The 16,643-nt window shown below is 33.5% G+C and overlaps 2 protein-coding genes across 2 annotated transcripts; one reads left to right on the forward strand and one right to left on the reverse strand.

Annotated features, from left to right (window-relative positions):
- Positions 1–3,560: 3,560 nt before the first annotated feature.
- LOC132313190 (CASP-like protein 5B2) lies at positions 3,561–7,776 on the reverse strand. Its single transcript, XM_059811871.1, has 3 exons — positions 6,876–7,776; positions 4,907–5,039; positions 3,561–3,944 (listed from the first exon to the last, which is right to left on the reverse strand). The coding sequence occupies exons 1-3, from the start codon at positions 7,004–7,006 to the stop codon at positions 3,744–3,746; spliced, it is 465 nt and encodes a 154-aa protein (XP_059667854.1). The 5' UTR covers positions 7,007–7,776; the 3' UTR covers positions 3,561–3,743.
- Positions 7,777–10,977: 3,201 nt separating this feature from the next.
- Positions 10,978–15,834, forward strand: LOC132313191 (NADPH-dependent aldo-keto reductase, chloroplastic-like). Its single transcript, XM_059811872.1, has 7 exons — positions 10,978–11,232; positions 13,202–13,252; positions 13,437–13,513; positions 13,732–13,819; positions 14,229–14,504; positions 14,684–14,932; positions 15,419–15,834. The coding sequence occupies exons 1-7, from the start codon at positions 11,113–11,115 to the stop codon at positions 15,503–15,505; spliced, it is 948 nt and encodes a 315-aa protein (XP_059667855.1). The 5' UTR covers positions 10,978–11,112; the 3' UTR covers positions 15,506–15,834.
- Positions 15,835–16,643: the final 809 nt, after the last annotated feature.

Here is a 16,643-nt window from a genome sequence, read left to right on the forward strand (position 1 = left end):
CGCATGTCTGCGTGGCCTAGCGTAACCAGCTGGACTCCAACCCATTACGCCACGTCATCACCCCCTCTCTCTCCTCTTTTAAATCAATCCCACCTCCTCCTCCAATTAGACATATCTCTCTCTCTGTCTAACTAAAATGGAGGGTCTTATTCCAATTGTGTATAGAGCCATAATGCAGTACAAGAATGGTACTGATGGACAAGGCTTCACAGGTTCATGGCTCAATGAGTCGCCTTCTGCTTCCTACATGAGACTTCCCGGGGACTCGGGACGGTTCCGAGCATCGGATATCCAACTCTTCCGGTCGGAGTGTGGCTTCTCGACGTCTTCATCGCCTTCCTCAACCACCAAAAGGATCATACAGGCCGGTGTTCAATCTCCAGCCTGCCATTTGACCTCACGGAAACAAGTTGTTACGTAATCATGACGATGAAAATTACTACCAAAAACTATGTGCCTATGGAAAATCCTACGGCACCTAATTTGTCAAAGATGGTGGGCTTTGGTAATTTTATGTACTGAGAACTGTACGTGTGAAGAAAGAAAAAAAAAACAGGTTTGTTTTTGTTTTTATTTTTATTTTTATTTTCAATTGGTGATTATATAGTTTGGAGTGATAACTGATAAGGCAGTGGGTAACCTGAGGGACCACTGGCTTTTTGTGTTGGTGTGTGAAATGTGAAGAGGCCAAAAGAAAGGTTTATTTGGAGTGTAAATGTTGATTATGTTTTGTGTGATTTGAAGGAGTCTGTATTTAATGGCAAAGAGGCCATACTGTTAACTGTAAATTTATTTTATATCTTCTTCTTCTACTTCATTATATATATAAATATTTGGGGTGATGAAAATGGATTCGAGGTGGAGTAAGGAATAATGGAACCTTATCTAGGGTCTTCATTCTTGCCGCGGATTTAATGTTTCTAAACCAAAGATTACATCCTATATAAATTAGCTCCGAATCGTGGAGTCTCGTACCTCAAGACTCTGTAGTGACGCCTTTATGCTATGTTAAATTGGGAGGCACAATATATTGCATTAAAGAATTACTTGGTATGAATTACTTGCTCCACAGGCCCCTTTGTGCCTGTGGGCTTCATCCGAGCCTGAACCAAGTTTCATTTTTCTTTACTTATGGTCAATGCTTCAACTCTATTTGTTTTGTTGTAGATAGAATGCTGGAATATTATATTAAAAATATAGTCTTTTATTTGGTCAGTCATTATAATGTATTTAGGCAGATGTCTCAATAGTTCAGTAAATTAATACTTTCAGTAAATTTTTAGAGTGCCAAATTTCGACTCTTTATTTTTACCAATCTAACTTCTAACCCTTCTTATCTTAAAAAAAAATAATAATAAATTGTAATGTATCTAGTCCCAAGAAACCAAAGCCCGCATTACTAATTCTAGGTGTTCGCGGCACAACTCTTCTTAATCATGCATGACAGTTAACGGCATAGAGTTAAAGTTTTGAAATCGTAGTTACGGAATTGTAATTGATGGAATTAAAAAATAATAATTGGTTCAATTTTTTGAATTGTTTTTTTACAATTTCACCAATTTTATTTTCAAAACTTCAATTGTATGCCTACCAAACATAGCCATACAATAATTAAAAGAAAAGGTAATATTAAATAATCAAAATTCTTTCAATTTCATTAACACAGTATCAATACTTTTTTTGTAAATTGCTTTTCCATTTTTTGCGAAAATGGAAAGTGAAGCAGAATGGTAAACATAACCCAAAATTATTGATGCGGATCAGTTAATATTATTATTATTATTATTTTATCGGGCAAATTGCATAAACCTCCACAAATATAATTTGTTAAAGGAATAAATATTAAGTGTGACAGCGCGTCATGTCATTAGTATACTCATTAAATGAAATATAACATATTATCCCGTTATCAACAATTTTTTTGGACCAACATTTTTGAAATGGTGCATTATCATTGGATGGGTACACTAATGACATGGTGCATCTGGTGCATCTTTGTGGAGAGACTTATGCACCTTTAATATTTTGTTATTTATGCATCAACCAACTGTATATATGTCATATAAGTAAAAGTGTTTTATTTTAGGGAATTATTACGTGTCAATATTTAATAAGCTAGTAATACCATGTCATCACTACAAATTGACGCAATTAAACTTTTCTAGTTTTATGAAATTTCTTCACCCTTTTAAATGAGAAATTAGATAAACACCCGAACTTATTAACACACTTCCATGTATTTTATCATAATTGTCAATTTATAGTAGTAAACCCTGTCACAAAGGTAGAAGAAATGATCAAATCTTACATCCCTAATTAGTTTTATTTCTCATAAAAAAACAAACCAAGCGTATCTCTATCTGGTCCATGTTACTCTCATGAATTTTCTACTGTTATTACATATGTCACAGAACGGAAAAAGTTTTGAGACCGTCTCCAAATAGCATGTAAATCAGCGTGAGATCAAACTGTCACTGTCTTAACTTCTTGTATTAAGTTGAGATACAATCCTCCATCTTATTTTGGTACTGATGTGTCATGATTAAAAAAAAAAAAAAAAAAAAAATAGACCGAGTAAGGTAAATATGCAATTCACTTAACAATTCATACCATGTTATGTTGTACCTTGGCAAATGTCCTCCACTGTTGTTAAAATTTCTCTCCCTCTGCCATTGCTACTCTGCACCAGAAGGTTCTCTCTTTCTCGGTAAATCTGGAGACTGAAAGGTAGAGAATGTCTCTCTGTTGTCTCTGCAAAAACCATTAAAAGGTCCTCCCACTGCCAAAGCATAAGCATGACATTGAATGAACCTTACATCGAATCCATAATGGGAAGCGTTAGAAACCATCTCTGTTTCTTCTCACTCGAAGGGCATTGCTTTCCTATAAGATTTTTATGGAAATAATTATGGTTGCTGGTTCTAGATCCGTTGTGGCAACGGACTTGTTAAGCAAGTATTTTGACAAAGTTTCATACCTGTTTATTTCAATATAATAAATAAAAAAAACATCTTTCATGAACCTATTTCTCAGCACATCTGCAGCAGGATTTAAAAATAATTCCAATATAAAAATGCTCTTGCCAAGTCAATGGTGCTGCGTTTTTCAGCCATCCTAATCTATGAACTGTGTTGTGTCTGCACGTATACTACCCTGCATTTGAAATGGCACTTCTTTTTCCCCTAAATTGATCTCTACGCAATCTGCGCGGCGGAATAGCGCATGATCCATTATAAACCAGTCAAGATTGCTTTAATTAAAGCAACCACAACCAGTCTACCAACCATAGGAACACTGACTGCAACACTACGCTACCAAAATGAATGATTTTCTTTGTGGCAATGTCAATTCACAGGAAAACTTAAAACTGACATTACCTGTATTACAAGGCCCACCCTGCTCTGCCCATACAAACTGCATAGTTTAGATAGCAAGCTTTTGTTGCCGAATTAATTCTTTCACAGTTCAATTGCAATTGAAAAGCTACAAAAAAACACGTTCCTATGCTTTTGAGGGGGCGGGCAGAAAGGATAAGAACGTATTAGCTGGAACCAAACCTGTGACTGTAGGAGTGAACCTTAAAAAGTTCATAAAACAATTCATAGCAATTGAAAAGGAGAAACATAACAATGGCCCCAAAAGTAAGTTTATATGGGTAAAACAATCAGATTTACATGTGAAACAAGAGTGACGGTGTTGAATTGTGTTATATCCGTGGGAATAGGGAAGAAAGCATGAATAATTCAAACCGAGGCTAAAATCCAAAACATTACATGAGAAGAAACAGCGATAAGGAACCAGGTGACAAAAGCCAGAGATACAGAGAGCTGGAATCTGTTGCACGGGACATGCATTGTACCCTTGCAAAAATGCAAATCTCTCGCATACAAAACTACAACCCCTGCTGAAGAGCATGCAGCTGCAAGTGAAAGAGTAGCCGTCACCTGCATTAAACCAATTTATTGTCATGACATAAATTCACATTCTAAAGCAGGAATGTAGCCCTTAAAGTTCTGGATACAATAATTCCACATCCAAATTCAACCACTATACTTATGAATGTATGGTCAGATAAATTGCTCGGATAACTTTTTCAAATATATGCAACATAAAAGCAATTTCAAACAAGTAATATAGGGAGAAATGTCTAGGCTAAGTTAATTCAATAAAGGCAAAGTGGATTCAGCTAGAAAAAAAGTCAAAAATCTCAACAAAAACTACATATTTAAATAACCAACAATATGGGCCTTAATTGTTGCAGTCATAGGAAGGACTCAACAAAATAAACACTTGGAATCCCTCCACACACACACACACACAGACTAATGGTGAAGACTCATAGGTCCAAGGATAGAAATGTTTGTAACATTGATTCCCATTAAAGGTTAAACTAGCACCTCTACGTCTAGGGCTTTATAAACCCAAAATCGGGCAGGTCATGAGATTAAACTTAAATTAGAGCTCATGTGCATTAAGATCAATCCATTCTTGCGTACAAACATTTACTAGAAATCACAAAAGATAGGGAAGCAGCTGACTCCTGAATATATTATCACGGCCTACTGAGAAGTTTTTACAATAAGTTATACCACCATATGACAAATCCCATGAGAAAATAATCCTTAGTGACACTGATAAGTCATTCTGTAGACACTGTCTCTTTAATGAAAATGAAACAACACTCTATCCATTTGCCTTTGAAATGGGAAAACAATTCACATTGCAGTTCCTTGCCAAGAGCATAAACATACATATTAAGAAATATGGAAATTTAAACAAGAATTGCTCCATTTCCGTAAACAAAAGACTCCATGCCGATGATCATGCATCTGATCCATATGACAATATTGATGCATTTTCAATGAAGAATATATGAGCAATAACGCAAAGAGTTCAAATTATATACCCAATCACCCACGACAAACAGGCTCACTAGGACAGGATTTTGAAGGTCCCTCTTTATCCTCAAAGCATAGACATCAAGACATGCAAGTCCAAAGCTCCACAACACTTGAAGCCCCATTGATGCAATTAAATAGCTGGATCAAAACAGCATGTAGTGTTATTAAAATATGCAAAAGAATGGATATATTGATGTCTTCATAGACAAAGTGCAAACAAAAAAAGGATGTATCATGTATGAACTGATGGTCTACACCAGAAAAATCAGGAAAATTAATTTGAACAATAATTTTATGTGTAGAACACCTGAAAGTAAACCATGATGCACATGCACATGAATATAAAGAAAATATTAACCATCCAACTGGCCATGAATATTACAACATCTTCACTGCAGCACACCCCCACTTTTTTTTATTGTATTTTTTCTGAGTAAATAACTCTACATATTGATGAAATAGTAACTTTAGCCAACACCAACATTTTGAATGATAGGCAAAGGAGCACAGTCATGAAAATTTAAGAAAATTAAAAATTGTAAACCCATCATGGAATAGAGAAAATATATAATGAGCTCAAAATGAGAATAACCAACAAAAGTTATTTACATTTGGTAACTTCAATTACTATATTAGCAAGAACCTTGGGGTGATACGCGCAATACTAAGAAAAATGAGATATCCATCACCACTTCCCATATCTCCAAAAGGATCATATATAGTTGATTGGCAAAATACATTTTCGTTCACTTGTAATTAATTAAAAAGAAGAAAGAAAAAAAAACACATTGCAACCTTAAGGCTCCGTTTGGTTAGATGAAAATAAGCTAGAAAAGAAAAGAAATAGAAAGTGATCGAAAAGAAAAGAGATTTTCTAGCATGCATTTGGTTAGCATGAAAATTTATCCAAGAAAATTGTAGAAAAATATTAGTTTGTTAGTTTGGATAGCATGAAAGTGAAAGGAAAGTGATTTTGCATACCAAAACTACCCTTATGCACTAAAATGATGGATTATTAAATTCAAATATATAATTGTTTATATTCATTTTTTATATTTATATTTAGAATAAGGCTTCATAATATTTCTTTAGGTAAAACTAATTATTAGTTTAAGATAAACAAATTAAAAAAAAAAATTAGAAATGAAGAGGCACTACTACTTTTTGGAAGAAAAATCAAACATTTCACCATATATATATATATATACCGGATTATGAGTGGCTAGAATTGCAACATAGAACATACTTTTAAAAGAAATAAAAAATTCTATTTAGAAGTAGGATCTATTTTGAGTAATTTTACCAAAATTATCATTGATATTGTGTACATATAATTGTTTTGGAGAGAACTTTGCATGATTAAATTACTGGGTAAAATAGGAACTGCAAATAAGTAAGCGCTTCTTTCACGTGTAAATTTTTGAGGGAAAATACTCAATTAATGGAAACTAATTTTCCATTAGTTTTCTCTTTCTATCTATCCAAACTCTAAAAAAATTAAAAATTTTCTCTTTCCTTTCTTTTCTAGCTGTTTCCACCTAACCAAACAAAGCCTAGGAGAAAACCATCAAACTAACTTCCACACATGAACATGTTGCAGTGTGAGTTCCCTGATTCAGCCAAGCATAAGACTATGCCTTTGGGCTCACAAAATGCGAAGATAATCCTAGATGTTATTTCTTGATAAAAACTAAATTGCAAAAAATTGGAGACTAGAAACCCAACAAAAGAGTGACTGAAACAGGACAACTTATCACAGAAAATTAATTTTTTAAAAAGATCCATTTGCTTCAAGGTTCGAAAAAACCTAAGATTCTGAAATTGGAAACTGAATATGAACTGATTTAACTGGAGAAAGAGTTTCAAATTAATAAACCAATCTTTCCATAAACAGACAACAAAAATAAAAGGAAACAAGCTGATACAATTAGCTCTAGTACTCAATAGAGGATAAGAAGAGATATTGAAATATACCAAAAAGCAGTGTAGTTAGAGAAGCCCAAAGCAGAGATCATCACTCCAATTGAAGCAGCCGCAAATAAACACTGCCCCATCCTCAACAGCAGTCCACTTACCGTTCCTGGGCTCCCTAACAACACCTTCATATCTCCCTCCTCTCTTTCTCTCTCTCTGTAACTTTCTCTGCAATTCCACCTCCTCCCCTCTTACAGGGCCCTTTCTCCAAATCAAAGGGCCCCTAGTAGAACCCTAAATTTCAAAACCCCACATGAATGCAATTCTTCCCAAATCTCTCCCATTTTCTTCCCCAAAATGATTAAATCTCAAAGGTCAATGTATACAAAACAACATATATGTATATCTATCGAGAGAGAGCCTTTGTCCAAATCAAAGGGCCCCTATTAGAACCTTAAATTTCAGAACCCCTCCATGAATGCAACTCTCCCAAAATCCCCACCATTTTCTCCCTGAAAACGATCAAATCTCAAAAGTCAATGCATACAAGTTATATGTATGTGTGTGTGTGTGCGCGTAGAGAGAGAGAGAGAGAGAGGGGGGAGATTGATAAAGGTATTGTGGATGGATTTGGAGGGATTCAAGTGTGTGTAATGAAAAATTTTAGGGCTTGGGTTTGGAATGTAGGATGTGTGAGAGTGAGAGGTGGGAGTGAATTTTCATCTTCAACAATCTTCCAAAACATTCATCCAATAATGAACCGTTGGTTTAAAGAAACCTATTATAAAAAAATCAGTATAATACTCAAACGAAGCTCTGGTAATTGCTTTAGTATTAATTAGTTAATGGTAGTGATGACGATGGAGGATTAGAGTAGTTTTGTTGTTGTCCCATACTGACAATCCTACAGATGTTTTTCTTTTTCTTTTTCTTTTTCACAAATAATAATAACTCAGTGGCTCGCACATCTTACCGACCTGAGTCGAGAGATACTATGCATCTTGGTAGCTAACTGAATTTGAGTCAAGATCCTCAGCAGCGCTAGTGTACCATATTACAGGTGGACTCGTCACAATTAAATATTTTTTTGACGTTAAAAAATAAATTTGATAAGAAAATTTTTTGTTTTATACAATATTGTGAATTGTGACAAAAAATTGAAACATTAATTTATAGTTTTTACATGTTTAAGCATGGTAACAATGAGTAACATAAAAAATATATATATTTGAAAAACTCTTAGGGTTCCATTTGTTTGGACGTAAAATATTATTTTTGAAAAATATATTTTTTTTCAAGTAAAATATTTTTTTATTTTTATTTTGTCGATGTTTGACAAAGGTTTATGTCAAGATTGAAGTTCAGTTTATCGGACGGGACATGTAAAATTTATGAATAAATTATTTTAATTAAATTTTAATATTTTTTTTCTTCGTAAATATTTTACGACAACCAAGCACTAGAAAATAAAAATATATATTTTCTGAAAAAAAATTTACATGAGGTTCAAACCTTAACCTTCTTTTAGAAAGTAGAGATCTTGTACCGTTAGACCACAGATTTTTGAATTAAAAAAATATGACGTAATTAATCATAATAACATCGAATGATGTCATCCCCACTCATTTAAATTGGATTTGTCTATATCATAACTGTTAATTTAGCAAAAGTCAAGGGATAGTCACTATATTTAGCAAAGGCCAAGATATAGCAGCACTAAAAAACTTAAAACTTAAATAGTAATGGGAATGTAGACATCACTTTTTCTTCTTTGTTTTTTTTTTTTTTCAATTCTTTAATTGTCTTCATCATTTTTTATTTTAATTTTAGATGAATGGGGCGTCACATAAATTCTCTTGTTTTACTATTCTTTATTTATACAATATATTTATTCTTATATTTAATTATATAAAATTATTTTTAATTACTTTTATGCAATGTAAATTTTTTTACAAACAACTCTTATTCTTCTAACCAGTCGCATTAAACGTAACTTTTCTTATTTTATCATTAATACTCCCTATATGTTATTCATAACACTTCCTCACACATTCCTTACTAAATTTATCTCTTCATCCGAATCGATTCAACTGTTCAACTCCTCCTAGAAGCAAAATATGCGTGAGTTCTTTTGCAAAGAAAAAATGACAACGAACTGTCTAAGCCCGAGCAAGCCTGTCCAAATCCAGAGGCCCATCTTGAACTCATCCCATATTTGTTATGGGCTATGGGTAGACTGGCCCACAAGGCTTTTTTAAAACAAAAATTAATGTATAATGAAGGTGGAAATATGATGATATTTGGGAGTGAGTGAGTCGGGTGATTAATTGAGTAAAAAAACAAGAGGACTCCTAAAGTTCTAGGATTCTACTTTGAGAGTTTTAAACATTTTCAGGTTCTTTGCCAACTCGAATATCCCATGAGGTTACTATATAGTCTATAATTAGAAAGTAGCAATTTTGTACATGAACTACTTCTCTCTTTAAAGTTCCATATTATGCCATGTTTCATTAATATTTCTCATAAAATCCCAAAAGGACGAGAAATTATTAAATGTCCAATTGTCCATTGCTTTTTGGTGATCTGTCCAATCAAAATTAATATTGAGACTTTCTTGTAATATATCATTACACTTTTGTGGGTGACTTTTTTTAATTGAAAAGCTTGAATCGGAGTGGACCACTAAGTCTTATGATTTAAAAAAATTTAGTAATTATTGTTAAAAGAAAGCATCTTAATCACGTTCTGTGTATAAAGACTAGTTTTTTAAACGTTTATTGTATTTAGATTCAAATCGGACCAAGCCAAATCCGATCCGAATCCGACCCGTTAACAGGTGTAATTCGCAGTATTGAAGCATTAACATAACATATGTTAACGGGTTGATAATTTGTTAACAAAAGTATTACTTTCTCACCTTCCAAAATAAAATTTTGAGGATTCAAACTTGCATTTTGTTGATTATATATTTTATTTATTATTTTTCTTTTCTCTTATATTTTTAGTCAAGTTTTATATTATCTTCCTTTTGACTAAATTTGACTAAATTAAAACTTCAATTTTTACTAATTTGAATTATTTTAATTTAAAATATTTTGACATGATTTCATTTTGGTAGAATCCTCTTATGATGAGGTGCTTGATAATGCGATTTATGCATAATTTTTTATAGTCAAGAAGATATATAGAAAGTAAATACCGAATACGGAATATTATTGGAGGGAAATCTTATTTGTGTGTGTGTGTGTTTGAAAAGTGGAGATAAATGGAAGCATTGGAGAGAAACACAGAGCGACTCACTAATATGTCCAAAACTAGAAACGTAACAGAAGAGTTTGTTCACTAGAAGACCAAAACCTAGAAAAGTAACAAAAAAGCTTGTAATTATTTATTTATTTTATATATATTTTTTATAACTAGTGAATTTCAATTCAATCCTTTTCACTTAAAAATTAAATAATAATATACTATATTTTTTTTATAACTAGGGTATATTACTTTGTTTGTAAAAATCTCAAATTTTAATTTAAAAAAATAATGTTCAAAATTCCATTAACCCAGCAGGTCCCACAGGCCGGCCGTTTCACATAAAATATAAGAAAGTGCATCGGACAGAAAAACGAATGCGACCGGAATGTTTATAAATGGAAGATCCATATTTACAGAAACATCGGCATTCGGTGCGTATATAGTATAGTAGTGTGTGTGTATATATATATATATATTTGTCTGTAAGTGGTTTAGGTCGATGTAGTTACAAATAGAAACGAAAAGTTTCTCCGATCTCCCCACTATTTTTTGTTTATATTTATATTTTTTTCTTTTTATCCCGTTATGCTTAACCCCTTTGTTTGGTTCACTGAATTAGGAAAATAAAAATAACGTATAATTTACAAAAGAAAAGAAAGAAAGAAAATAGGATAGTATTAAATATTTTAATTTTAAAAAAAAACATTATAATAATCATATTTAAAAATATATATATATATATATATATTGATGAATTTATTGTCATACCCTTCTTAATAGATTTTGTCAGAGTATTAATTAAATATAATAAAATTAAACTCACGAATCTTCCCTAATATTTCTCTAAATTATTTAGGTTTTTCTTTTCTTTGCCAAAGTTGTAAATAAAAAAGAAAAAAAAAAACAAAAATTATCTCACATTTCTTTCCAACCAAACTAGCCCACACTAATTTCTCTCTCTATAAAATATATTCGTCGGTTCGTCCTCTGTCCTCTACTATAATATATTCGTCCGAGCACAGAGATCATCTGGTGGAATAAGCTTGAAATGGCGAGAAGCATTCGATTCTTTGAATTAAATACCGGAGCTAAAATTCCTTCAGTAGGTCTGGGCACATGGCAGTCCGATCCCGGTCTCGTCGGTCAAGCTGTTGCCGCTGCCGTCAAGGTTTTCTTGCTCTCTCTCTCTCTCTATATATATATATATATACACACCACATTTTTCTGTGATTTTGTGAAATTTATGGATTTCTTTACTGAGAAAAAAGATGTGAAAATTGCTTGCGAGGATTAAATTTGGATACGACAAACATGAAGATTTTAGTTGATAAGAGATTTAGGTTGTCTTTGAAGATTGTTAGCATCAATGAAAATTTAGAAAAATTTGGGGCAAAAAAAAAAAAAAAAAACAAATATCTTTTGCTACCAAAAGCATTCGAAGTGAGAAATGGAAGTACTATAATTGCTTCCAATCATTACCATTTGACCCTCTTTGAAAAAAATTCATACATGCATTGTGTTAGTCTTTATATCATTAAAACACTGTTATATTTTGATAATTCTCTAATTCGTCCAAAGTGAGAAAACTGGTTTTCAGAATCGATTTCTTCTGTTTATTGTTTCTGATATTTGAGAATAGCGTGTTTATACAGCCATTGTTAATATTACATTGTACAATTGTTGCATTTTATTTTGCGTATGGATTGTAGCATGCGACAATCAAATAGTTGAAAAAATACACTTCTCTTTGATTGTATTATTTTTTTCTCCTTATGTTTTTTTTGTTCAATTGTCAAATTTACATTTGCTTTTCCTTGCTGAGAAGATTTATTAATAGAAACGAAAATTATCAACTCAATTAGTAAGAATCCATTTACTTAGGATCGGCTACATAAATTTATTGCCTCCCTCTCTTTGAATTCACGTCCTTGATTTAGTCTAAAGTGATAATGTCCTTCACTTTGGTCTCTTTTTCGTATTATTCTTTTGACACTTTCTACTTGGATTAAATCACTCATTACTCATTAAGTGGCTAACCCGCCTTAAGATAATCTCTTCTCATTTTATTTTCAATGTGTTCCACTTCTAATTTCCCTCAAATGGATTCAATTTTAATTTTATTGTTTCTTATAATAGTACTCATCCATTTTTACATCCTCATTTTAGCGAACATGATTCACAGATGCCCAATGTGCTGTACCATATAGCATAGATGGTGTTATGAAACAACTCTTTTGTTTTGGCCAGAACTCTATGGTCACACAACGCTTCAAAATTATTTTTTATTTCGTCTATCCTGCTCTAATTTTTTGGGCAACATCCTCTCCATTCCCCCCTTCCTTATTGATAGTGTTGGCCTTCTAGCTATCTCACAAGAAATTCTTCTCCAGCTTGGCATAATTCCATTTTCACACAGCATGCCAGAAGTTTCTCTCTGTTCCATCCATCAATCCTGCTCAAGATATAAAGATGTTCAATCTTAGGGGGAGTAAAAAAGAAAATGAAATTTTAAAAACCAAATGAAGCCTAAATTATTTTGGTTAAGGAAAATAATCTTTTAAGTTCCTTCTATTGGAGGTAAGATGAAATATCAGATAATCTTACATTGTGATTGAAACAACACTTCAAATCTTTGACTTGTTAAAGTAAGTAACTCTTTACATATTTGAACCTAAGAGAAGCTGTAGTTCAAGTTCTTGATCCTTCGTTAATATTGGCAGAATTCTTCATTTGCTATTCTCGTCTATTTGTACTGCATTCACATTCCCCTTACCTCACCCAAAAAAAATTCAGTTTCCTTTTCCATGAATGAAACATGTTTTGGTTGTTGTGAGTGTACACGATTTCTTATTTTATTCTATTCTTTCTTTGTGATCTATTGATTGGTGTTTACATTATCATCAGACATTGTCTTTATTCTTTGGTAATGAAGGTCGAAATATTTTTGCTCAAGTAGACATGATGTAGCAGAATGTTTTGAGGATGAATTTATTGCTGACATTTCCATTGTCCATGTTATCTATATTAGTAATTGTGGTATTTACTAATGTAATGTGATACATTTGTATTATGAGATTTTGATCTCAAACATCTAATACTGTCAATAATAAACCAATCACATGTTCTTGTCACTGCAGATTGGATACCGCCATGTTGATTGCGCTCAAGTTTATGGCAATGAGAAGGAGGTTCTTTAAGTTTATTTAATTTTATTATTGAAACCTATACTTTGCAGATTTGCAACTGATGATCACTGATCTGATTTTCATGATCGTCTTGCCTTATTACTGGAAGATAGATAGTTTGTCGAAAGTAAGGTTTAATTGTGTTGTAAAGATTTTGCGGCACCAATTTAGTTTTTATGCCTTGTAGATCGGTTTGGTTTTGAAGAAGCTCTTTGAAGATGGTGTGGTGAAGCGTGAGGATTTGTGGATTACCTCCAAACTCTGGTTTGGATCTGTCTTTTTTTTTTTTTTTTTTTTTTTTGCTTTTTTTAATTTGATATAGTATGTAAATATTAAGGAAAATGCTGAATATCTATATCCTATATGCTAAGATGTACAGGCTGCTATGCCAGTATGCTCATTCCTTGTTTACAGAGTCTAACTTGTAGTGTAGCAAAATAATCTTAGAAGTTTTCCCTACTCAAAACATGAATGATTGGCAGGTGTGTTGATCATGCGCCAGAAGATGTACCAGTGGCATTAGACAGAACTTTACGAGACTTGCAGCTTGACTATGTTGATTTGTACCTTGTATGTGTTGCCTCATGAAAATTTATATTTTTACTTTTGTTAGTTAAAAAGTTGAGCAGTCAAAAACATGTAATTTAAAACTTGGAAACCAACTGATTTAAATCTGTGCCAAGACCTAGTTCAATCTAATGGCTGCAGGAACAAGGTAAATTTGAGCAATAGGTACCTCCTAGATGCTGGCCTCGATGCCATATTTGAATGTTGAGAAGGGTCATGACCCTGGCTTAAATATTAATTCACCTGGATATCAACCATGCCTCCAGCTTAAAATTCTATTTTGAACTTCAAATCTATTGAATAGTTGGTATCTTCTCTTTTAAATTTAAATTTATTATTATTATTATTATTATTTTATTATTTATGTGGATTTACTTTATTGGGAATAAATGGTGCTGCTCAATTCTTGAAGATCCATTGGCCAGTTCGTATGAAGAAGGGTTCTGTGGGCTTTAATCCTGAAAACTTTACTCCAACGGATATACCCAGTACCTGGAAAGCGATGGAAGCACTTTATGATTCTGGTAAAGCTCGAGCTATAGGTGTTAGCAATTTCTCTACAAAGAAACTGGGAGATTTGTTGGATGTAGCACGTGTTCCCCCTGCTGTCAACCAAGTGGAGTGTCATCCTTCGTGGCAACAGGCCAAGCTCCGCGAATTCTGTAAATCTAAGGGAGTTCACCTATCTGTAAGTTGACAATCAAATGTTATCTTGATATATGTGTTAGCTACAAGTTGAATTTTTTTAGGGGGTTCTCATATATGTGATTGGGTAAAACATAATTAATTTCTTAAATTCAGTTAACTACAAATTTTAAGTTTGATGATTTTGTGGTATTCTTCACATTGATATCTTCATTCTTTCAGGGATATTCACCATTGGGTTCTCCCGGTACAACATGGCTCAAGAGTGATGTCCTTAAGCATCCGGTTCTAATTATGATAGCAGATAAATTGGGCAAGACTCCTGCACAGGTTGCTCTCCGTTGGGCTTTGCAGATGGGCCATGGTGTACTTCCTAAGAGTACACATGAAGAAAGGATCAAGGAGAACTTTGATGTCTTCGACTGGTCTATTCCTGATGATTTGTTCACCAAGTTCTCCGAAATTGAACAGGCAAGTTGTTCTTTCATTTTTTTACCTAATTTATCACTCTAATCATGGTTCTTTTAGCACTTTAAAGTAAAAAGTGTGTTGGGAGATGAAGCTTGTAGAGCGGCATTTATCTTTAGCATTATTTTGTACAAAGTGATTGCTTCCATATTCAAACCCATGATTTCACGCTTATCAGCTCAAACTTTTGTCACTGCGAATTATAAATAATTAAGATGATTAATTGCAATTTTATAAATGTTACTAATAGAAATACCCAAGTACCCTACTATTGTAGGGGGGGGGACTGATATAAGATAATTTATGGCCTATGTTCACAATCTTTTTAGTTGACCAAGGTCCAGTAGCTTCATCTCTCTCTCTCTCTATATATATATATGTGTGTGTGTGTGTGTGTGTGTGTGTGTGTATATATTAAGCGATGGCATAGGAATTCTGGATATCTTTTCTGACAAGTGTCAATAAATGTTATTGTTTCTGACTATGCAGGCAAGGCTACTCAGAGGGAGTTCATTTGCCCATGAGACCCTCAGCCAATACAAGACATTGGAGGAACTCTGGGATGGGGAGCTATGAGCAGACAGGTGAATGAATTATGGCAAGGGAAGGCATGGGGTTCTCTGTCTCCTTCAGCTAAAATTTATATTACCGGATTGGTTCCATAAGTTTGATTGAAACACTGGTTATTTGAACTGGTTCTATTTCAGTTGTTCTTCCTTCCCTTTGTTTTAGCCGCAATGGCAACAATCTTTGAATCGTACTTTACATTAGAAACTTAAAGTAGAAATATCATTCTCTGGGAATATGATGGTTGCTAGTTACATTTATGTTTTTTCAGCATCTTGCTAGCAGAATGATTAAATGATTCGGACCATTTGCTTCTAATTTTACTCAACTTTATGATCTGTTTATGTGTATTTGATACCAAATTGTGTTCTCACACCATGCCATGCCTGCGAATAGATGTCTGTGAGCTTTTGGCAATTTGGACATGATCACATATTATCATATGGTTTATCTCTTCTGAATCTTTCCATTTATTTGGGAAGGTGGTATTTCCATTGACATACATTACATTGCTCCTGAATAATGCATTTCACCCCAATTCTATGCTCCCTAAGGTACTGTTTGTTCCAGTGCCTATTCACTATCAATGTGCCGTCATGTCTGGCATGGGTGAAGAAGCGCACATCATCTTTGTGGTGGTTGGCGATTTATAATGGGGATTCTTTGCAATCGGTTTCTTTCCAGTTTCCAACGTTATTTACTGCTACACTTGCCATGTACGATGCTCCCATTCCGGCATCTGACCATCATCACACACTGCAATGGCTTGCGACCCTAGTACATTGACCACAAGTAGGCTGTTAACGCTTGCCTGCTCATGATGCCCTAGTGCCCCTCTTTGATTGTCCATCTATCATCGTACTTGCTTGTGCTTCAGGTACATCTGCTGACTATTTTCAAAGCCATCTTATGTTGTTGATGAAGATAATGGTCGATTGAAAATGAAACGATCGGCCTGTAAAACATCCTTAACCGAATGTTCAATGTTTAGGCAACTATGGGTACGCCATATATGCTTAGGCACTTAAGAGCAAGCCATGTACCCCCTTTGGCATCCATGGGTAAGTTCAAATGAGTGGATGGAATACTTTCCAACTGTTTCTGTTTTTGTCATTGCGTAGCTTAAAGTTTGAAAACAATCACCGAA

The sequence above is a fragment of the Cornus florida genome, unplaced genomic scaffold, assembly GCF_030987335.1.
Source record: "Cornus florida cultivar Cherokee Brave unplaced genomic scaffold, ASM3098733v1 CherokeeBrave_3.0.0_Hap2_Chr06, whole genome shotgun sequence".
Lineage (NCBI taxonomy): Eukaryota > Viridiplantae > Streptophyta > Magnoliopsida > Cornales > Cornaceae > Cornus > Cornus florida.